Source organism: Symphalangus syndactylus, chromosome 16 (assembly GCF_028878055.3).
Source record: "Symphalangus syndactylus isolate Jambi chromosome 16, NHGRI_mSymSyn1-v2.1_pri, whole genome shotgun sequence".
NCBI lineage: Eukaryota > Metazoa > Chordata > Mammalia > Primates > Hylobatidae > Symphalangus > Symphalangus syndactylus.
Window position 1 is genome coordinate 34,708,572 of NC_072438.2, and position 23,113 is coordinate 34,731,684.

The following is a 23,113-nucleotide window of genomic DNA, read 5'->3' on the forward strand; positions in this document are numbered from 1 at the left end:
AGAATAATCAACATAAATTTAGAAGTCAGGAAAATCTGGTATGTTTTTTATGTAGTGTTATTTTTCCTAGAACAGAGACTTTGGGTGACTAATAGTACTGCTTTATTATATTTTGTGTGATTTAAGTAGTTTTCACGAATTAGTTTCTTAGAAAAAGTCTCAGGAAGCCTTTAATCAGGGCAAGTGATAATACCCTTATTATACGTGAGACAATAAGCCTTAGGAACTTACTGAAGGTTACAGAGATGATAAATAATACACTTGGGTCTAAAAACCAAGTTTTCAGATGTTTAGGCTGTTTTTGTGACATCATATTTTTACTTACTGTTGTTTTATTCCTAAGATACAAAAATCATGTAAATAACTATTACATTTTAAACAGTTATATATTGTTTGCAAAAGCTGTTTATTACTCAGTTTTTTTCTGTGTTCATTCCCCTATAAACAACAATGTGATTTAAACTAAGGGTTGGGATTTAGATCAAATGAAACATTTATGAGTAATAGCAGAGAAAACAGTTAAATAGTTGCCACTATTGGAAGGTCAGACTTTCCACAAGTTTGAGTCATTGTTTGGCAATCAATCTAAACATTGTTCAGCTTCAATTTATGCTAAAAATATATAAGTAGTTTTTATGTTAAATGTGTTTCCTTTGAGCTCTTTTAGGGGAAATACACTTATGGAAATATTAAGAAAAATCTATGATTAAAGAGAGTAACTTGAATGAATTTTGAGATTCTCTGTATAATTCCTTGAACGTGAAAATTGTATAGAAATTTTAGTTTTAAAATCTTCTGAGAAGAAGGGCTTGCGGACTTACATTTTGTGGTATTATGCAGGTCTGCATGAAGCTGAGCTTAAATTTTATCTCCCTGAGAGATTAGCAGGGACGCCACACAGCTTACCCAACTGACTTATTAAACACAGTATTGTCCCAAGCCATTGCAGTTAGTTATGTAGGCAGATGTTGCTTGGGATTCGTTTGCAGTGAGTTAGTGCTCTTCCCCTTACTTTAATGTGTCTTTTTGAACTGTCACCTAGTGTTGCATTGTGAATTTTGTTTTTAATTTTGGAATCTTAAAATATATTTTTCTACACAATTGTTTGTTTTCACACTAACTGACAGCTGTTCTATTTCTTTATCAGAAGTTTGTGTATAGTACTCTTGTTGGTTTATTCTGGCACACTATAAAGTTTATTCAAATAAGTTGGGTTTGTTCAGATCAAACATTCCTTTGGTCTTCAGTGTCCTTAGTTAACTTTGGGGAAAATTAATCTGTGGGGTGGTGCTCGACACGCAGGATGCTCCATAGTCGCTCGTAGCTTTGCCTCAAGGTCTTGAGTGTGAGTGTATGTGTACAGTTTCATAATTACATCCTGTATCTTTATACATCTTTAGTTTGAAAGCTCTTGCTAGTTTTTAAGTAAATCATTCCAAGAATGAATTATCTATTCGTTCTGTGTCTTTTCTTAGTGAAGCTTTCCTTATGGTACTTTTTCTTAGCACTTATCAACTAACCACCAAGCATTTTTGTTTTTTCTGTACTTATTGTCTGTCTCCATTAAAGGGCAGGTGGAAGAAATACTATGACATGCTTATAGTGAAGACTATGCATAGTTTCTCATGAGAAAAATCAAGTAGACTCTCACTCAGAATCTGTTTTCTCAAAATCTGTACATGCTCTGCAGATGTTCACTTAGCTACTTTCTGGTGTATTCAAAGCAGTGAATTATGTAGCAGAAGTGGTAAAACAGACAATAATAGGCAGATATACTTGGAAACAGTAAGAAATAACTGGCCATAAAGAAGATGTCATGAAAAACTACAGAAAAATACAATTTTTAAAAAATGAGTATATAGTGAAGGAGCTACAGTAGGCTCTTCTGGAAACGTTAGGAGTAGAACGTGTACCCACTCAATTTTGGACACTTCTTTATATAATACTTCATAAATGAAATATGCATTATGGGAAAATGTGATCAGTTTTAATTTGTATATACCCTTGATTTTTTTTCTCCCACAGTGGAGTCTGGTTTTCATAACGTACAAAACTAAATATTGCAGCTTAAGATATAAATAAGCCCTCTCTACCCTCCTTGATTTCACAATTTTGCTTAGTGGATTTAAGATGCACTTGAAGCTCAGCCTTATTTTTTTTTTTTTTTTGAGATGGAGTCTTGCTCTGTTGTCAGCCTTAATTTTAATGCTAGAAATCTATTGTATTTAGACTTTGCAGTTTAAAACGATGTTTACAAAGAGCATAATTAAAATAGCTTTTTCTTTTAGTTTGGGTTCTAAAAAATATTTTAATCCTTCCTTCCTTCCTCCCTCTCTCCTTTCCTGCCTCCTTCCTTTCCTTCTTCCAGGTTCGCATGGCTCTGAAAAAGGCCGAAAAAGAATTTGAACTGAGAAGCAGTTGGTCTGTTCCAGATGCACTTCAGAAATGGCTTCAGTTAACACATGAAGTAGAAGTGCAGTACTACAATATTAAAAGACAAAACGCTGAAATGCAGCTAGCTATTGCTAAAGATGAGGTACTCTCTTGTATTTCAAAGTTTACTAAATTTGTTTCTTAGGCTGCATTCTTAGAGGGATTACTCAACTGGGATACACAGATCTGAATAAAAGTTTTATTATTACAGATTCTTTTTTCAAACTGGAATTTATTGTGTAAATAGACTCTAGTAATCATAAGCTTTAAATTAAAATTACTGCATTTGGAGAAGTGTATACTTTTCAAAGTGACCTTACTGTTTTAAACATTATTCTTTTTTATCATTATCATAAAAGTTTTATACAGAGCTTTTTTCCTCTAGGTTGCTGCTTCATATCTGATTCAGGTTAGTAGTTACTGGAAATTAATTTTGACAAATTGTGTGGAATGAGAATAAGTCGTAATCTGAATTCTAGCAAAAAAATTTAAAAGCTTAGTTCACTCACTAGCACCATTATAGTATGATATAGTTAATGTTTTTCTGTTACTTTTAGTACAAGATTCGGGCCTTCCTGAACCATAGAAATAAGAGAAAAATTCTCCAGAATAAAGTTTTGAATTACATCGATTGGCTTAGGAAAGCACGTTTTCTCCCTCGTCTGTTTTCTTTTTTGGAATGCAGGGATATCTTGGCTAGTAATTCTCTACTGGTTTTATGATTGCTAATATATTCAAAACCAAAATAAGCTTTATTATGTTATATATACAAAAATGTCTGTATTTTTTTCAAACCTAGCCCTTATTTAGTCCTTTTCGGTTTCTAGGCAGAAAAAATTAAAAAGAAGAGAAGCACAGTCTTTGGGACTCTGCACGTTGCACACAGCTCCTCCCTGGATGAGGTAGACCACAAAATTCTGGAAGCAAAGTAAGAATGTTGTTTTCGCTTTTATTTGCTTTATTGTTTATTGTGTTAAAATGGGTAATTTGTAAACAATTTATATTTATCATTTATATAATTACATAATTTACATTAGTTTTAAGAGTGGGTATTTCTTCTTGAAATTAGTTAATTGCCATGGTCTGTTCATGTATTGCCTTTTTTCAGTGCCATATTAAAGACCTTTTGATGCAGTAAGTAATTTCTTTATTGGCTTTTCCAGGAAAGCTCTCTCTGAGTTGACAACTTGTTTACGAGAACGACTTTTTCGCTGGCAACAAATTGAGAAGATCTGTGGCTTTCAGATAGCCCATAACTCAGGACTCCCCAGCCTGACCTCTTCCCTTTATTCTGATCACAGCTGGGTGGTGATGCCCAGAGTCTCCATTCCACCCTATCCAATTGCTGGAGGAGTTGATGACTTAGATGAAGACACACCTCCAATAGTGTCACAATTTCCCGGTAAGTGGTAAGTTCAACAAAAGGTGTTGGTACAGGTTTCAAAGTAATTTTCTCCCATGTCCTTTTAGGAATCATGTGCTTCGAAATCTATGAGAAAAAATTTGGTTTATCCTTCATTTTCTCTTTCTTTTTGTTAGTAATTTAAATATTTACTATTTGAGAATACCATATGAAATGCATATATAAATACTTTGTCTATGTATATTTATATTATATATTTATACACACACTTTAAAGAAATCTGAATGCTTTATAAATTTGATTATTAAATGTTTATTTGAGCAACTGTGACATCTAACATTATATTGTTGAATATAAGACTTTTTTTTAAAACATTGCTTGTAATTAAATTGAAATGAGGAGTCACATAAAAACATAATTGACAGTAAAGATAGCACACTGTAAATGCCAAATCAGTGTAGGAATGAAGTGCTGAGCTTTCAGGGAAAATATCCTTTCAAATGGCCGCTTAATGTATAGTAGAAATAAAAATTAGGGGAAGATCTTGGAAACAGGGATTTGAATCCTAGCTCTACCACTAACTAACTCTAGGTATGTACTTGTATTATTTTGCTGGTTTTACTTCTCTGGTTTGACGGCAGTTAATGCAAGGAGAGTGAGGCGGCACTCAACTCTTAAAGGAGGCAGGAAGAGTGGACAGATTGTAAATACAGCAAAACTAGAAGTGTTTGACTGCATTCATTTCACTTGCTCCACACTGCAAGGTCTTGATGGTTGCAAAGTTATGTCTAGATCTGGGCCTGCTCTGCAGTTAGAATATTGTCAGTTTGTATTTGTTTATTTGCATTATATGCCCTTAAGCTTGCCAATTGCAACACTGATTCATAAGTACATGCTTTTGTTTGAAAACTGTAGCTTTTAAAAGTTGAATTTCCTCCTTAAAATCCATGTTTAATATCTGAATTGTGCAGGAAGGTGCATTATCTAGATTAACTAGTTTTTTTCTTTGCTTTTTAAAAAACACTTTTTGGGTTGGGGGCGGAAGTATTGGATATCCGTATGTCCATTAAAAGGAAACAATTGTACTAAATGTGAATAATTATTCTAGTTTTAAGTGATTGTGGAATACAGGCAAATTTAAACTTTTAAATCAGAAAAAAGTACAAGAGTTGATTTTAAATTTAATGTTTTAGAAATGTTGTGATCAGGCCAGGCGCAGTGGCTCATGCCTGTAATCCCAGCACTTTGGGAGGCTGAGGCAGGCAGATCACTAGGTCAGGAGTTCAAGACCAGCCTGGCCAATATGATGAAATCCTCTCTACGAAAAATACAAAAATTAGCTGGGCATGGTGGCGTGCGCCTGTAATCTTAGCTACTCAGGAGGCTGAGGCAGGAGAAATGCTTGAACCCTGGAGGCAGAGGCTGCAGTGAGCCGAGATTGTGCCACTGCACTCCAGCCTGGGCGACAGAGCAAGACTCAGTCTCAAAAAAGAAAAAAAAGAAAGAAATGCTGTGATCAAATTTATTATCTCTAAAAAGTAACTCATGCCAAAGATTACAACTTGAGAGCTCTGCCTCCACCCAGTGGCACCACAGAGGTACTCCACTCTGCTTAGTTAGAAAAGCCTAATTTCTGGACCTGATAAATGGGAAACTCTCGGCACTGGAAGTCTAGGGAAGGACGAAGGCTCTTCATTTCTATACCCTCCTGAGCAGTTAAAAAATTTTTTTTACCATGGCTATGTGTAAATTTTACTAGTTTAAAATAATGACAAGGAAACATGCCTGTAGTATGTTAAGAACAAAGTAAAAGGTTGTAACAATATACACAGAATAATACTATGTTTAATTATATGGAAAGAAAAAACAGAAAATATCAATGGTTAGCTCTGTGTAGATAGGGGAATGGGTGATTGTTGTTTTCCTATTACTTTTTAAAATATCTTTTCCTATTACTTTTTAAGTATCTGCTAAATGATTTCCTTGGTGAGAATGTGATAACAATTTATTTAAACTTTCTTATAAAGCCGTCCACACACACTTAAAGTGACTGAAAATAATATGCCCGCCTACCAAAAAGATAAACAGATTTTAACATTTTTCTTTATCTTTTTGTCTGAAATAAACTATTACAAATACACCTAAACCACATTGCCTCCCCTTCCCCACTGTTTTAAAGTTGTGACTTATGCTAAAGCCTTTTGTACTTTTATTACATACATATATATCCATAACATTATATACAATTGTTGCGTGTTTAGAAATGTATATAAATGTTATCAAACTAGGTGATATTTTACAACTCTTTTTGCTCAAAAGTTATGTTTCAAAATTTTTTCATGTTTATGTAGAGATGAATTAAAGTCACTGCTTAATGAGTTAACCATAACTTACATGTTTATTTACTGTATTTAAAAATCCATAGTTTATCCGTTTTTCTACTTTCTACTTTCTTGGCCCTTACAAACAATGTGCAACAAGCATCTTTACCTGTATTTCCTTGTGCATAACTTTGAGAGTTTCTCTGTGTGGACACCTAGAAATGGACTGCTGGGTCATTGGGAAGGCACCTTTTACTAGTCATTGTCAAGTTGCTCTCAAAATAGTTTACATACCCACTGTTTTATAAGAGTGCCTGTGTGCCTGTATCCTCATCAGCACTTGGAATAATCTGATTTACTTGTTTTGCAACTCGAGTGGGTATGAAATGACACCTCACAATTACGAAAACTTTTATTTCCTTGATGACTGTTGAGGTTGAGTACCATTTCCTTTATTGGCATTTGTTGTTCAGATTTCTTCGTCTCTGAGTTGCTTATTCTTGCTGTGGAATCCCTGCAGGATTCCATACTGATGTGGAAGTGTACTTTCTATTTTCTGGTTATTTGAGGGTTGCAAATATCTTCTAGACTGGCTTTTTTAATGGCAAATTGTGAATCTGATTTGTGTTTTTTATGTCTTTTTCAGAAGATGATAGGTTGTTTGCTCTCCTTAGAGTTTTTAAGTTTTTCTTTAATCCATTAGTCCTTTAATCCACCTAGAAGTTATTTTTGTTCATAGTGTGAAGTTGGAATCTAAATATATCTCTTGATGTATGGGTAAACAGTTGTCTCAGCTTCATTCCTGTTCTATCCTTGCTGACTTATAATACCACTTCTCTCCATAGATACATAAGTGCTCCCAGCTCTCCCATTTTGTTTCACTGGCCCTGTTCTAGAGTTTTATAAAAAGTATTGATATTTGATAAGACCAAGGCTTCTTTTATTGTTCAAATTCAGAATTTCTGCTCTTAACTAATCTTCTGAGTTTTAAGATCAGCTTATGAAATTCCATGAAAGGTTCCATTGGGTTTAAAAAATTTTTTTTGAATTTGTGAATTTGTGGAGAATTATTAATAAATTCCATTTATCGAGATCTTTTATATCTTTAAATAAAATTGATAATTTATTTTCTCTGTGCAGGTCTTGCTTTTTTTAAAAAAATATTAATTTCTAGGTACCTTAATAAATTTTTGGTAGTTATATATGTTACCTTTCTTATAAAACTGTATTTCAGATTACTTGTTGCTGATGAGGAAATGCCGTTGGATTGGTGTGCTGAATACAGAATACCAAATACAGAAACATACATTTAAGTATTTTATGGTAGTCTTGGATTTTTCATGTTAATACTAGTAGGTTTTTTCCTCTTTATTGCCCAAGCTAAGACCTCCAGTAAAATATTGAATGAAAGTGGTGACTGCAGGCAATAGGGATTGCCATTTCTGACTTTAAAGAGAATGCTGCCAGAATTTCACCACGAAGTATTTTTTTGTATGTTTTTGGTAGATTACTTTTAAGTTGAGGAAAGTCATTTCTCTTTCTGTCTTGCTAAGAATGATATTTTTTTGTTAATCAATGGATATTAAATTTTACCAAATTATTTTTCTGCATAATTTGAGGTGATCATTCGTTTTTTATTCTGCTGAATTTTAATCTGTTTAAATAAATCCTTTAAATGTCAGTGAAACTATGTTTGTCACAATGTACTATTTTTAGAACGAGTTGGGTTTGGTTTGTTATTTAGGATTTTTGCATCTTTAATCACCCATTGGATTAGCCAGTAATTTTTCTTCCTGACACTATCTTGGATTTTGGTATCAAGATTATATTAGCATCATAAAATAAATCAAAGAGTAGTCCCCCTCTGCCCATATATGTGGTTTTGCTTTTCATGGTTTCTAGTTACCTGTGGTCAACTGTGGTCTGAAAATAGTGAGTAGAGTACAATAAGATATTTCGAGGTGGGGGTGGGGGAAAACCACATTTACATAACTTTTATTACAGTATATTATTATAATTGTTCTTTTTTATTATCAGTTATTGTTAATCTCTCGCTGTGCTTAATTTATAAATTAAACTTTATTATAGGTATGTATGCATAGGAAAAACATAGTGTGTATAGAGTTTGGGACTATCCATGGTTTCAGGCATCCACTGGGGTCTTAGAATGTATCTGCCAAGGATAAGGGGGAATACTATACTCCTTATTCTTTCATTCCATTCTTTTCTACTTTTAGAGAGGCAGCAATGTAAAGTAGGGTTAAGATGTGGAATTCTGGAACAAGACTGCTTGGGTTTGATTCTTTGCTTCACCTTATAGTAATTGCATTACCTTTTACTCAGGGCACTGAGTGGGAGGCACTGTCCTGAGTTTCAGTTTCCTTTTCTGTAAAATGTAGCCTACCTTGTGGAGATATGTCAAAATTTAAATTAAGTAATACCTGTAAAACACTTGGTATTGGAACCAGCCCCTGGGCTACAATAATCACCCAACAAATGGTATGATTTTTATTCTATACCTTGAAATAGTCTAACGTATGGATTATTTGTTCTTTGAGGATTTTAAATACATTGCCTATGAATTGACCTTGATGTATATATGTTTTGGCAAGGAACAGATTTTTAAACTATAGTATTAATTTAATTTCTTTAATGATTAAAAGTGTAGATTTGTGAAGTTACATGTTTCTAGAATATTGTGTTTTATCTGAGTTTTAAAATTTATTGGCTTTAAGTTGTTTATACTATTTTATATGATTTAAAAAATCTGTTATACCTTAAAATTTTTTTTTTTTTATTATACTTTAGGTTTTAGGGTACATGTGCACAATGTGCAGGTTTGTTACATATGTATCCATGTGCCATGTTGATTTCCTGCACCCATTAACTCGTCATTTAGCATTAGGTATATCTCCTTTTGTTCCTAATAATTACTTATCTACATCTTCTTTTGTCTCCTTTATCAGGCTGACAGTTTGTCTATTTTATTTCACTCTTGTTGAAAGCCTGTTTGTTTTGTTAATATTGTCTGTTTATTTCTGCTATTTTATTTCCTTTCTTGGGGTTTACTTTGTTACTTGTTTGTTTTAATATTTATGCACCTGCCACATGAATTTTGAGTCTTTGTTTTCTCTCATATTATTTTAAGGCTATGAATTTTCTAAGAACCACCTTAGCCATCTGCACAAGTTTTGATATATTAATTTGATTATGATCATCAAATATTAAAAGGTTTTAATTACTAATATGTCACTTCCTTGAAATATGAATTATCTAGAAGCATATGTTTTAATTTCCAAATATGTATGTATGTTTTGTTTTTTTGTTGTCTATTGGTTTTTAAAAACATCTTTGCCTATTGATTTCTACTTGTGCATGATTAGAGAATAGGCCAATATGACTTTTTTTGTATTTCCTGATACTTGCCTTGTGACTTAGTATTTATTGGTCATATATTTTAATGGTTCTGTCTATATCTGGAAATTACATTTTCTTGTTAGTTACAGGGTACTGTACAGTCTGTTAAATCAGGTGTTATGAAAAAATCTTCTGTATACTTATACATTTTTGTCTGTTCTTCTATCAGTTGCAGAGAGATGTTTGTTAAAATCTCCCATGGTGGTCAGTTTCTCTTTACAATTCTGCCCATTTCTGTTTTATATAGTTTGTACTAAGTTATTTGGTGACTACAAGTTCAGGTATAATATCTTCTTTACAGATTAACTGTTCCTTTTATAGTTATGTGGACACTGCTTTATGGCTAATACTTTTTGCCTTTAAGTTTATGCTACCGGATATTGAAATATCTATAATAGCTTTCTTTTGATTAATATTTGCCTAGTATATCTTTTTCACTTTCTTCTAAATTTTTCCATTATTAGACACTAGATATATCTCTGTAAGAAAATAGCAATAACTGGTTTTATTTTGTATCCTATTTGAGAATATGTTTCTGGCTAAGTCAAATTTAATCCAAATATATTTACTCTCCTTGCTGATCTGTTTGAATTTTATCTCTGGAATCTTGTTTTGTGGTTTCTGTTTTTCACACCTTTTATCTTCTCTCATTCTCTTGAACAATTCAGGATCTTCAGAGGCTTTAATTTTAACCACTGCTCTCCCATCTTAAATTATGTGTTAACGTTGTCTGGTATTTTGTTTTGTTTCAAATGTCTCTCAAAACAGTCACTGTTTTTGTTGTTTCAGTCATAATTTAGATATACTTATGTGTTTATTTCTCTGTTTATCATTGCATTTTGCTTGTTATTCATTTCTTTTTTTCTTTCTTAAAAATATGTTCTCCAGTAAAAGCTACTTCAGTGAGCAACTGGGAATGATAAATTCTCTTAGTCTTTGCCTGAAAATATCTTTATTTTCAGTCTCACTTGAGAGTAATAATGTAACTGGATATAAAATTCCAGATTAACAATTAGTTTTCAATAATTATTTCTCAGTTATTTTGAGGTTGTCGTTGCTGTTGAGAAGTTTGTAGTCCGTCAACTTGGTTCGGGTTCTTTTTAGATAAGCTGCCATTTCTCTGATTGCTTGAAAAACGTTCTCATTGTCTTTGTTGTCATGTGGTTTCCCTATAATATGATTGGGTGTGGATTTAAACGGTTTTTTTTTTTTTTGCTAATATTTGGTGTGTTTCTTGAATGTGAAGGATGTGTCTTTTATCAGTTATGAAAAAAACACTAGCCATTATCTCTTTGAATATTATTTTTTCTTCTATTCATGCCTTCTGGAATATTAGTTATGTAGAAATATTAGTACTAGTATTAGTTTATTAGTTATATATTGCATCTTATCTTCCACATTTCTTAACCTTTCTTTTTATAGTCTTTTTATCTATCTATGCTGCATTTAGAGACATTTCCTCAGATCTGCCTTCTAGCTTACTAATTATTTCTTCAGTTCTAGTTTTAACTCATCCTTTGAATTTTTAACTCTAATTACTGTTTTCATTTCTATTAGTTCTCTTTGATTCTTCATCAAATCTATGTTTTAATGCTTTCTTTTCTCATATTTTCAATTTATTGTTATATAGTTTCATGATGTAAAAAAAAATCCCTATTTTTTAGTTTTCGTTTGATAATCCTCTTATTTGATATTCTTGACCAATTGTTACAGCAGTTTCTTGTGTTTGCATGGCGGGTTGCTTTCTCTCTCCTGTTTTATAATTTTTTACTTAGCTATTGTTAAGGAGATTGGCATTATTCCACCCTGGAAAATACTGTGTAAGTGGTAAAGTGCCCCTCAGAATGCCTTTCTTTGCTTCTGACAGTAGTTTCAAGGATATCACCAAGGTAGGACCAGTTTTTTATGTGAACTCTTTGGAATACAGTTTCATACACCCTCTGGTAGTATGAACTTGCTCTCCAATCTAATATGAGATATAGGCTCAGAGTATTGAGTTTTTCACAGAAGCCCTTTAAAATCCCTATATTTAGAGATCTTGAAATAAAAGAAATTTGCTTGCTCATTGGTTAGAATTTTACCCTTTCACTGAGTAATGTAGCCCTTCTAGGTCCAGGCTTTTATCCAGAACACTGAGTTACTATTCCAATACCTAACATGGGCCCAAAGCCTAATCTTATGTCCCCAAATTAAACCACAAACCCATAGATTACTGAGACCGATAACCTCCCATAACAGTTGCATGTCACTCGCAGGCCCATTCGCATATACTTTTAGTCTTTGTTTTGATCTCTGAGAGTTTTCTGTTCTCCTTACAAACTCAGCTATGTGTTTAAAACAATTGTTATATTTTATCCATTATATCAGAATGTTTGAGGGTATTTAAACTGTGTTGATGGGAGTTGGGATATAGTTGTCAGGTTACCTTTGACTGCCATGTTGTTAGAACCAGAAGTATATACATTGCTTATTTTTGGTTCTTGTTAGGAGGGGAATCCCTTATTGAAAACAAAATTTTATGCTCTTCAACATAAGAAACATCTAAAATATAGTTTATAAATATAAGGTCATATTAAACTGCTCTGCTTCTATAGGTAATTATCAATATTAGAATGAAAAGTTATCCCAGAAATAGATTCCTATACAGTGACCTTTAATGTGTCATTTACCTACTGTGATAAATCACAGACGTGAATGAATGTTTATCTTCATTAGGAATGATTAATGGCCTGGAAGTATTATAAGACATTCATATTTGCGTTCTGTAAAAGATAACTTGTTACAAGGCCAAAGTGCACTACTTTTTAATCTTCCATAAATTTTGTGATGTTGCAAATGTTTTCAGCCCTATATAGACTTCTTCAAGCAACAAGGAGGAAGGACAACCCTCAACTCTAAGTGTACATAACTCTAACAGACAGATTTTTTAAGGCAAAAGAGATGGCAATATACGTAAGAAGATATTTTTGAAAAGATTGTGAAGTTGTAAAAAACTTACAGATGTGACAAGTTTACTGATTCTTATCTTTATTATATTCTTTATTGCATTACTTAGAATTTTTCTTACATAAACTATTTCCTTCTTAAAACTTGCTTATGCAATATTTTTTTTTTTATCTCTGTAGATAGTATTCATTTTTCCAAGCAGTGAATCCTGATTCCTCTCAGACGATTCCTCTCCCACCATACTTACCATCATGACTGAATCTTGCTGGTTTTACTGTATATCCCAAGTAATGGGTGATTGCTCAGATGACTGCAGTATATGCCAAGAATTGTAGAATTTCATTATCTGTGTGACATTGGACACTTCTTTTTTAGTATTTACAAGACATATTTTCTTCTTTGGCAAAGTGAAAACATCAGTCTAAAGATTTACAGGAGCCCTATAGTTCTCTTATCTATGAATCCTTATAAATAAGTGAGAGAAAATTGTTTACCAGCTAAATTACAAATATTTCCATATTATATTTATTTGTGTTTGGAAAAAGCCTTTTAATTATACTTTATTTTACTTTTAATTTTACTTTATTTTTCTTTGTTTCAATTCATCATGTTATTTCAGTGGCTATTTCTGTTTGTATTATTCATTGATTTACTGAGCAGATACTTATTGAGCATCTACTTTTTACTCAGCACTATGATAGATTGGTGTTGTGATGCAAAGTTGAACATGATACATAGTGACTTTTTTTTTTTTTTTTTTGAGACAGAGTCTTGCTCTGTTGCCCAGGCCGGAGTACAGTGGCGCGATCTCAGCTCACTGCAAGCTCCGCCTCCCAGGTTCACGCCATTCTCCTGCCTCAGCCTCCCAAGTAGCTGGACTACAGGCACCCACCACCGCGCCTGGCTAATTTTTTGTATTTTTAGTAGAGACGGGGTTTCACCGTGTTAGCCAAGATGGTCTCGATCTCCTGACCTCGTGATCCGCCCGCCTCAGGCTCCCAAAGTGCTGGGATTACAGGTGTGAGCCACCATGCCTGGCCCATAGTGATTGTTTTTATGGAACTTAGAGTCTAATGGAGCAGTGCATTGAGACAAATGATGCGATAGGGAAATATACTATGGTATTGCTGAGCAGACACAAGGGAAAACACTGACCTTAAACTTGGAGGGATTGGGAACCTTCCTGGATGAAATGCCACTTAAGCAAAGACCTGAAATTGGAGGTCAAGGGAGAGTTGGAGAAAGGAGGCGTGGAGGTGGGAGAGAATGTGATACTTCCGAGGAGCTGAGAAAGATATACTGCTCCTAATATTCCTGTGACAGAACAGAGGGACACCAGCTTCAAAACAGAGGCTGAGTAAGGAGGGCAGTCTGATCCATGGTCAGGGGTTTCACTTCAAGAATTTTAAGCAATACACCTTCATTTCCTCTCCCATTTTCGAGTGAACTTGCAGGTGCAATTTGGAGAATAAATTGGAGGGGGGAAATCAGGATTTTATAATACAATACGGGTACAATAGTCCAATACAATCCATCAGCAGTAAGGGTGTAGGAGAGCAGACAGATTTGAAAGAGATTAGAGAGGTAGAAACCCTGTGGTTAACTAGATGTGGATTATGGTGTAGGAAGAACAGTCAAGAATATCTGTGTTTACAATTCTGATGACTGGGTAGGTGGTGATAATATTTACTGAGCTAAGAAACACAGGAGGAAGAGCGAGTTTGGGAAGGAAAATGCTGAATTCAGTTTGGGCACATGTGGCACATTCATGTGTCCATCGGGCAGTTGGATATAAGGGTTCAGGAGAAAGATTAAACCTGGAATTACAGATTTGGGCCTCTGTAGACTACAAATGATCATTGAAGTCGTGTGAGTAGATGAACTTGCTCAGGAAGATTAAGTGGAACAAGAACAGAACGAGGCTTAGAACAGAACTTTGAAGAAGACCAGCAGTCAAGGGGTGGGTAAAAGAGGAGATGAGAATATGTTCAGAGAAGACAAGCAGAGGACACAGTAATAATCACTGTTAGATGCTGGTCAGATGTCAAGGAAGGATGGAAGTACTGATTGAATTTAGCAACTGTGAGGTAGATCATGATCTGGTTGAGAATAGTTTCAGTGAAATTGTGAATATGTAAGTAAGCACTGTACAGTTTCTTTGGTGAATGAGTGAAGATGAAGTAGTAGAGACAGTAACATAGACAATTCTTCATAAACAGGAAAGATATCAGCTGAAAATCAGTCTGGGGTAGAGGAGTTTTTTGTTGCTGTTATTGTCATTTGCTCATTCTTTATGTTTGTCTTTTCAGAATTTGCTTTTAAATGCTGTGGGAAGGGGAAAGGCAGACAATGACAATTAAGGCAAGAGAAGGAATAATCAGTAGAGTAAGGTCCTTGAGCTTGGGTTGACAGTAGGATAGATAAGTGGAAGGAACACAGTGTATGAACTGGAAAGGTGGACCATGGTCGGAATCTAAATCTAATGTCTTAATTTATTATTTTATTTTTATTTTTTGGTAGAGACAGGATCTCACTATGTTGCCCAAGCTGGTTTCTAACTCCTGGCTTCAAGTGATTCTCCCTGCTTGGCCTTCCCAAGTGTTGGGATTACAGGTGTGAACCACCATGCCCAGCCTGACTTACATTCAAAGATAGAACAGTTCTGAATGATGGTGGGATAAGGCGTGAGAGTGTGTGGTGGAGTAGAAGTGAAGGTCAGGGGAGAAGAGATGAAAACCTTGATTGGTCAAGGTGTTGGCTAGGTCTTACAAGTGAAGTTGCCCACGCTGATGATGGGTTGTAAGGACCAGTAAGAGAGAGAATGTCTAGGAAGTGACTAGTGAAGTGAAGGTGGAAGACTCAGTAATGTCCCTTAATAGCGTTCGCTTCAGCAGGAATGCATTTGTATAAAAGGATGTAGAAGTAAGAGTGTGCAGACAATACTGGGAAGCGAAGCCACCCACCTTTTGTCCTGATGCTATAGCATCTGAACCATGCAGGAGCGAACAGCTTCAGCTTGAGAAGGTTGTTATTAGGTGAGTTATGTTCGTTCAGTTAAGAGTAAGAAATGGAATGCCCATTTAGTGAGGACATTGAAGATGTAGGGGAAGTTTGTTTACCCACCTGCATGAGTCTCAACTGAGACTGGTAGCAGAAACAGTTGGATCTAAGACTTCTGTTTAGTTCCACAGTAGTGGGTGTTCAAGAAACAAGTTTTGCTCTGAACTCTGCCTAACCAGCTATGAGACTGTGCATACAGTAGTTAAGTGATTTCCTTGATTTAAAACTGATTGAGTTCAAAGAACTTGTGATATTTCAAGAGATATCCATTGCTGCCTACTTTATTCTGTTGTCCTGTCTTTATGTTAACAGTCATAAATAGTTTGTGATACAATACAGGTTTTTAAATTTAAAGATTTGTTGTCTTAGGTAAATTTTTAAGCCTTTTTGGTTAGTACATTTAAATTTTCTCTTAAAGTCTCATGTTTATGTTCACTTCTGTTTGTTTTTTAAACCTGTTTTTTTTGTTGTTTCTATTTCTTAACTTTCCTAGTGTAGGTAGTAGAGAATGGTAATAACTGTACAGTAACTTCAATAAAGGGAGATGAAACAGTGACATATTAGTGACATCAGTTCTTTTGTGTATATTTATTTGTGGTGACTGTAAAGGGAACCCTGGACTTCATGAGCATGTTTCTTTCTTGGTGTTTTTCAGGGACCATGGCTAAACCTCCTGGATCATTAGCCAGAAGCAGCAGCCTGTGCCGTTCGCGCCGCAGCATTGTGCCGTCCTCGCCTCAGCCTCAGCGAGCTCAGCTTGCTCCACACGCCCCCCACCCGTCACACCCTCGGCACCCTCACCACCCCCAGCACACACCACACTCCTTGCCTTCCCCTGATCCAGATATCCTCTCAGTGTCAAGTTGCCCTGCGCTTTATCGAAGTGAAGAGGAGGAAGAGGCCATTTACTTCTCTGCTGAAAAGCAATGGTATTGGCAGTGAATAACCTACAGGGCATGTTGGGGCTGGGTTGGGGGTAAGGTGTGAGGAGGGGGTGGGAGGAGTGGTGCATGTTTCCATTTTCTGTTGCTACATATCAAGGTACCACAGACTTTGCAGCCTCAGACATCACCCATTTTTTAGCTCTTAGTTCTGTACATCAGAATTCCAAGCCTGGTGTGACTGGGGTTTTTGCTCCGGGCCTTACAAGGCTAAAATCATTGTGTTGGCCAGGCTGCATTCTCATCTGGAGCTTGCAGTTCTCAACGTTCATGTGTTGTGGCGAACTTCATTTCCTGTGGCTCCAGGACAGAGGTCCCCGTGTCTGTGCTTTCTGTCAGCTGCATGGCGGCTGCTCTCAGTTCCTGGAGGCTGTCCACTGTTCCTTGCCACAGGATCTCCATCTTCAAAGCCAGCAATAGAGGATTTCTCTGCTGTAGATTCCTCCTTTGCTTTGAGTCTCCAGCTTCCGTCTCTCTGATCTGTAGACTAAAATTTAAAAGGCTCCCCTGGATAATAATCTCTCTATATTAAGATCAACTAGTTTGGGGCCTTAATTTTATCTTCAAAATCCCTTTACAGCAGCATCCATTTTTATGTTTGATTGGAAAACTGGAAGAAGGTGTGTGTACACCAGGGGCTGGGAATTTGGGAGCCATCTTAGAATTCTGCCTACCACAGACATGTAGGTAGATATTTTGAGATGTAACTGCTTAGAGGTCACTGGACACAGTTGACTCAGATCTCAGAGCATAAACTTGTCATGAACAATTTTATATGTAAAATAGAAAAGCATGAGCTTGAATATACTTGAACACGAAGAAATATCAGATATGACTGACTTAAAAATATTTGTTGTCACTTAATGATTTATTCTGTTATGTGCTGGTACTTGCTAACACATAAGCAGTATCATATGCCAAAGGTTTAAGAAAATGTCAGGAACTTAGAAAAGTAAATTAGTAACTTAACAAAATGGGCATAGCAGCAGTGTATTTCGGTCCAACTTAATGACATCAGTGCTGCATGAAACTCTTAATTTGAGGACATCCGTTCTTAAACCACATTCCTCTTTAAAAGCAGTATGGTATTGAGTGTTAGTTTCAGGTATTGCCAGAGTAGCTATGTGTTCCCAAAGGCATTACCCTCTTCTATGAGAAGCAAAAGGGAGTGGTCCACACTCTTTATCTTGTGACTCTTTAGGTGACATTATCATCAATAATCATTTTTCGTTCATAATTATCTGGTAGTAAAAGAAAATTTTATGATTTGCAAGTGATCAGTGCAGCATATTCCTAAGGAGATAATGCAGGTTTTATATCTTCATTGCAGTTGGAGAATCTGATGCGACTTTGCTTGGTTAACATTTTATGACTAGCTTTCGTCTGTCTTTGCAGTATGATCATAGTCACCAGCAAGGTGACTTTACTGACAGAACTGGTCTTGTGTGGTTTCTGGAAATCAGAAGGAAAACTGGAGAGCTGCACTGTCTAATAAAACTTTCTGCATTGATGGAACGTTCAGTTCTCATTTCAATAGCAATGTCAAAATTTCATAGCTAGCTCTCATAAATAAGAGAATAAATTTGAATTTGGAAAACTTTTCTTACTCTTCATTTTCAGTCTCTCTCCTCTATTGAACCACCAGAATCCTTACAAAATAATAATTTTGAATATTTACTGATTTTTTTTTTTTTTGTGAGACAGAGTCTCGCTCTGTTGGAATATTTACTGATTTTTTAATGTTCTGTGCCTTATGCACATATATGCTCATTTAAACCTCATTTTGAGTTTTCTTATATAAGTGTGAATTCAGCTCCATGTCACTCTGGGGAAAAAAAGAAATAGAAAAAAATAGCGTAAGTGGTACACATAGTTAAGTTCAACATTCCAAAGAATATGGACTCTGCAAGAAAATAAAATTTGAAGTTGTAGTAGATCTTATTATCCAAGTCAGATTAGTTATGCAGAAGAAGCAACACTTTGGATTATTGTCATTACGGAATTCAAATGTTAGAACTAGAAGGTAACATTAGTGATTAATCAAATTTTCTTACTTTAACAGATAGGAAAATTGAGACCTCAAGAGATCAAGTGATTTGCTGAGGCTTTTACAACTGATTAATGGTAGGACCATCTTAGGAACCCGTCTCCTGACTTAAATCAGTATTCTTTTCACACATTGTTTAGAGTTTAGAGGCTAGTTTTTAAAATATTTTTAGCCTAACTTAGAATTTCACACACAATGCAGCCAAGCCACATAGCAGAAGAGAAAATAAATTCATAAAATTATAACTAAATCAGCTTCTGACTCTGGAAGCATCTAGGGAACAGTGATATATTCTGTTCAATTAATGGACAGCCATTCCAAAAAAAGGCTTTGCAGAAATGCCTCTACCAATGATTGATTTCCGAGTCTGATCATTTCCTCATATCTGAACTGTTTCTTGCTTTCTGTTAGCACTACCCATTATTGAATTATAAAAGCATTTGAGAATTGAATTATAAAATTCATTTTATAATTCAATTATATAATGTATAATTATATAATTATAATTATACATTATAATTATATAATGTATATATAATGTATAATTATATATAATTAAATTATAAATAAAAATATATATAATGTATAATTATATATAATTATATAATGTATATATAATTATAATTATATAATTATATAATGCACACGTAGGCATATTATATGAAACCATTAGGTCTTTAGGGGATTTTGTACCTTTTAAGAGCTTGTAGTAAAGACAATCTTCATAGACATGTGAGTTAAGTATATAGAAATGACTAAATTCAGCAATCAATATGTATCTAAAATGTGGTATTAACATAGAATATTCATCAAAAATAAGTGCCAGACTTCCAGCAAATGTGTACATCAGTAACATGAAAATGACAGTAATCATAGGCCATCTAAGGTAAGAGATCATTTAGTTTATTCATTTTGTAAATATGAATTTAGTCCTTGCTATGAGAGGTGCATTTGCCAATAACATGAGCTGCCAAGACAAGTGAGACAAGGACCTGGCCTAGTTCCAGCTGCTGGGTTATAATCATATGTGCTCTTGCCTTTCTGTTCTACCTTCAGCTCTGTTCCCTTCTCACACTGTATTTCTTTGGCCACTTTTTACCTTGACTCTCCCTTTCATTTCTCAATCATTTCCTTTCATGAAGTGAACAGTATTCACCTTGGGCTCAGTGCGTGCAAAAGTGAATGAGACTAAGTAGTAAAGCTCTCAAAAAGAAAAAAGTGAGTAAGATGTGATCCCTGTTCTTTAATATCTCATTCTGTTCATTCATTCATTCACTCACCCTTCCATTCATTCATCCAACACATTTTTATGAAGTACCTACCGTAAGCTTGCCACTCTTCTAGTGCAGAGAAGACAGAAGTTAATAAGGCTCCTTGTCCTTATTTATTTCTTTTTTTTCTGGGATTCTGCCTATAAACAAGTTAATATAAAATATCATTTTAGGTTTTGGTAAATTTTGGGTTTGCAAACAAACAGGTAAAAGGAAAGAGAATGCTGTTTCAGATAAGGTGGTTGGGGGAGGCAGCAGTAACCTGCATACCCGGAGAAGTAAGCCACGTGGAGATGGAGAGTAGATAACACCAAGCAGAGGGAACAGCAAGTGCAGGGCCCTGAGGGGTCTCGAGGTTGGCATGTTACAGGAACACAAGGGAGTGTGCAGTTGGAGACAGCCAGGGACCACAGTACACGGCCTGGTACACTTTGACAAGGACTTTGGATCTTACTCTGAGTATGAGAGAAAGCACTGGGAAGTTTCGAGTAAGTGAATGATATGTTTTGCTCGAGTTTTTAAAAATCACTTTAATGGCTGTGTAGAGAAGTAACTGGGAGGGAAGAATGAGAATGAAAGCAGGGAGACCAATTAGGAAGCCATTGGAATCATTTAGGTGAGTTCCTGGCTGTTCCAGAGGAAGGATGGGTGCAGGGGGCATAATAAGGAATGGTGGATTTGAGAGAGATTTGAAGGAATGGGTGATGGCATTTACTGTATGTTGGTTGTGGGGTTACAAAATTTATTTTTCCACTGTGGAGAAAAGGAGGAAAACATTCAAAAGTAATAATGCTGTGAGAATTTACCGAATGTCTGTTTTTTTAAAAAATAGCATCATATGTTTGCCCCTCCCTTCCACTGCCATACTCTGATGTGCCTCGATTCCCTGCCCCCCTTTTAAATTTGGTGGAACTTAAATTTTAGTGTAATTCCTTTCATGTATATTTCTTCCTTCCTAACAAAGCTATAGTTCATCAAGTTAATGACAAAGGGAGAGGCAGTGACTAAAATTCATCTTTTAAAATAGCATCAACTCTGATTTAGAAAAAAAAATAGTATTGAAACAAAACATAAAAGTAGCTGAGATGATAGCTGAATCACCTGTAAAATTTAACATTTTAATTTATTTGACAAAAAGAAGGTGTAACATATATTGTCTGTAGTTTGTAAGATTTCATTATTATGGTTTATGTTAAAAATCCAACATTGAGTTTTGAGAAGCCATATTATTTAAAGAAGTAATGTTCTAATTTTGCTGAAATGTATATAGAATCGTATCATTTCCCCTTTTTAAATTTCAAAAAGCAATGAAAGTTGTTTTAGTTAGAATGTCTGCTAGTACTCTTAAGAACATACTGATTTAAAATTTGTACCTTTGTGTTTCATTCAGGGAAGTGCCAGACACAGCTTCAGAATGTGACTCCTTAAATTCTTCCATTGGAAGGAAACAGTCTCCTCCTTTAAGCCTCGAGATATACCAAACATTATCTCCGCGAAAGGTATCAAGAGATGAGGTGTCCCTAGAGGATTCCTCCCGAGGGGATTCGCCTGTAACTGTAGATGTGTCTTGGGTTTCTCCCGACTGTGTAGGTCTGACAGAAACTAAGAGTATGATCTTCAGTCCTGCAAGCAAAGTGTACAATGGCATTTTGGAGAAATCCTGTAGCATGAACCAGCTTTCCAGTGGCATCCCGGTGCCTAAGCCTCGCCACACATCATGTTCCTCAGCTGGCAATGACAGTAAACCAGTTCAGGAAGCCCCAAGTGTTGCCAGAATAAGCAGCATCCCACATGACCTTTGTCATAATGGAGAGAAAAGCAAAAAGCCATCAAAAATCAAAAGCCTTTTTAAGAAGAAATCTAAGTGAACTGGCTGACTTGATGGAATCCTGTTCAAGTGGCATCTGTAAACTATTATCCCCCACCCTCCACTCCCCACCTTTTTTTTTGGTTTCTTTTAATTTTAGGAATGTAACTCCATTGGGGCTTTCCAGGCCGGATGCCATAGTGGAACGTCCAGAAGGGCAACTGTCTACTGTCTGCTTATTTAAGTGACTATATATAATCAATTCATCAAGCCAGTTATTACTGAAAAATCATTGAAATGAGACAGTTTACAGTCATTTCTGCCTATTTATTTCTGCTTTGTTCTTAGTGATGTATATGCAACATTTTGTTGAAAGCCACTATGGACTTACAAGCTTTAATGGACTCGTAAGCCAGCATGGGCTTGCAAAAATTTCTTGTTTACCAGAGCATCTTCTTATCTTTCCACAGAGCTATTTACATCCTGGACTAAATAACTTAAAAGAAGTAAAACTAATTGCACTACTGTTTTCCAGACTGGAAAAAAAAAAAAATCTCTGCAAGTGAAACTGTATAGAGTTTATAAAATGACTATGGATAGGGGACTGTTTTCACTTTTAGATCAAAATGGGTTTTTAAGTAGAACCTAGGGTTTCTAATTGACTTGATTTGTGGAAATGAAAACCCACACTTTTATCATGGGAAGCTTCTTTAACTGCATTTACTATTGTGAAGTTTCAAGTCCCGCTGTAAAGATCATGTTGTTTTGTTTTCCCCAGGGCTTTCACTGTGATTTACTGCATTGCAGGCTGTATGATAAAATATACATAATTTAAAGAGAGAAGGCTCTTGATTCCTTATGCAAGTGGAAGAGTTGAAACTTGATTGAAGGACTTAAAACATTCACAACCTTAAGCCGAGGTGGGGGATATGGGGATTCAGGCAATTGTTTACACACTTTGAATAACTGCAAAGGATTTATGGTTTGTGAAAAATGTGTACTGTGGAAAAGATAATAAATTGGAGACATTACTGTGTGGGATTGTGCTGATTTTTGTTGATAACACTCCACAAAAAACACTATATGTTTTCTGGAGAGCTGTGTAAGCTGTCTTGTTGCTTAGTTGCAATATAAGAAATAGTGATGTTTTGGACGTAAGTTGTCAACAAATTTCTATTTTATATTGTTTGTCATATTTTTATGTAGTTTGAAATGTATAAATGTTCTAATATCAAGATTAACAAATACAAATTTATGGTGCGTTTAGATTGTGTTGTATTAATTTATAAAGTATGGTATTCATTAAATTGGTGGGTTGTATAAGGGTAGCTTTTATTGTTAAAAAAACAGTAGAGAGTTAAGTTCCATGTAGCGACAAAGTATGTTAACATCTAGGGAGTTTCTGCTTATACTGCTTTAAAAATATTCAATCATAAATGATTTGGTTACTGCAATGCAGATGGATGTTTGGATGAACAACTGATACATTTTAGTTAGAATGCTTTTT

At 35.1% G+C, this 23,113-nt stretch overlaps 1 protein-coding gene across 3 annotated transcripts in view; it reads left to right on the top strand.

Annotated features, from left to right (window-relative positions):
• STIM2 (stromal interaction molecule 2) overlaps positions 1-22,872 on the top strand; it is a 157,306-nt gene extending 134,434 nt beyond the window's left edge. The window contains exons 8-13 of one of the 3 annotated variants that reach the window (XM_063619749.1): positions 2,369-2,536; positions 2,819-2,842; positions 3,261-3,361; positions 3,597-3,835; positions 16,196-16,469; positions 19,671-19,746. In XM_063619749.1, the coding sequence (XP_063475819.1) occupies positions 2,369-2,536; positions 2,819-2,842; positions 3,261-3,361; positions 3,597-3,835; positions 16,196-16,469; positions 19,671-19,710 (846 nt within the window). In that variant the 3' untranslated portion in view covers positions 19,711-19,746. Of the gene's footprint in view, positions 1-2,368; positions 2,537-2,818; positions 2,843-3,260; positions 3,362-3,596; positions 3,836-16,195; positions 16,470-19,670; positions 19,747-21,189 lie in introns of those variants that run through there. The other 2 variants (XM_055245523.2, XM_055245524.2) reach the window with 2 other exon arrangements.
• Positions 22,873-23,113: the final 241 nt, after the last annotated feature.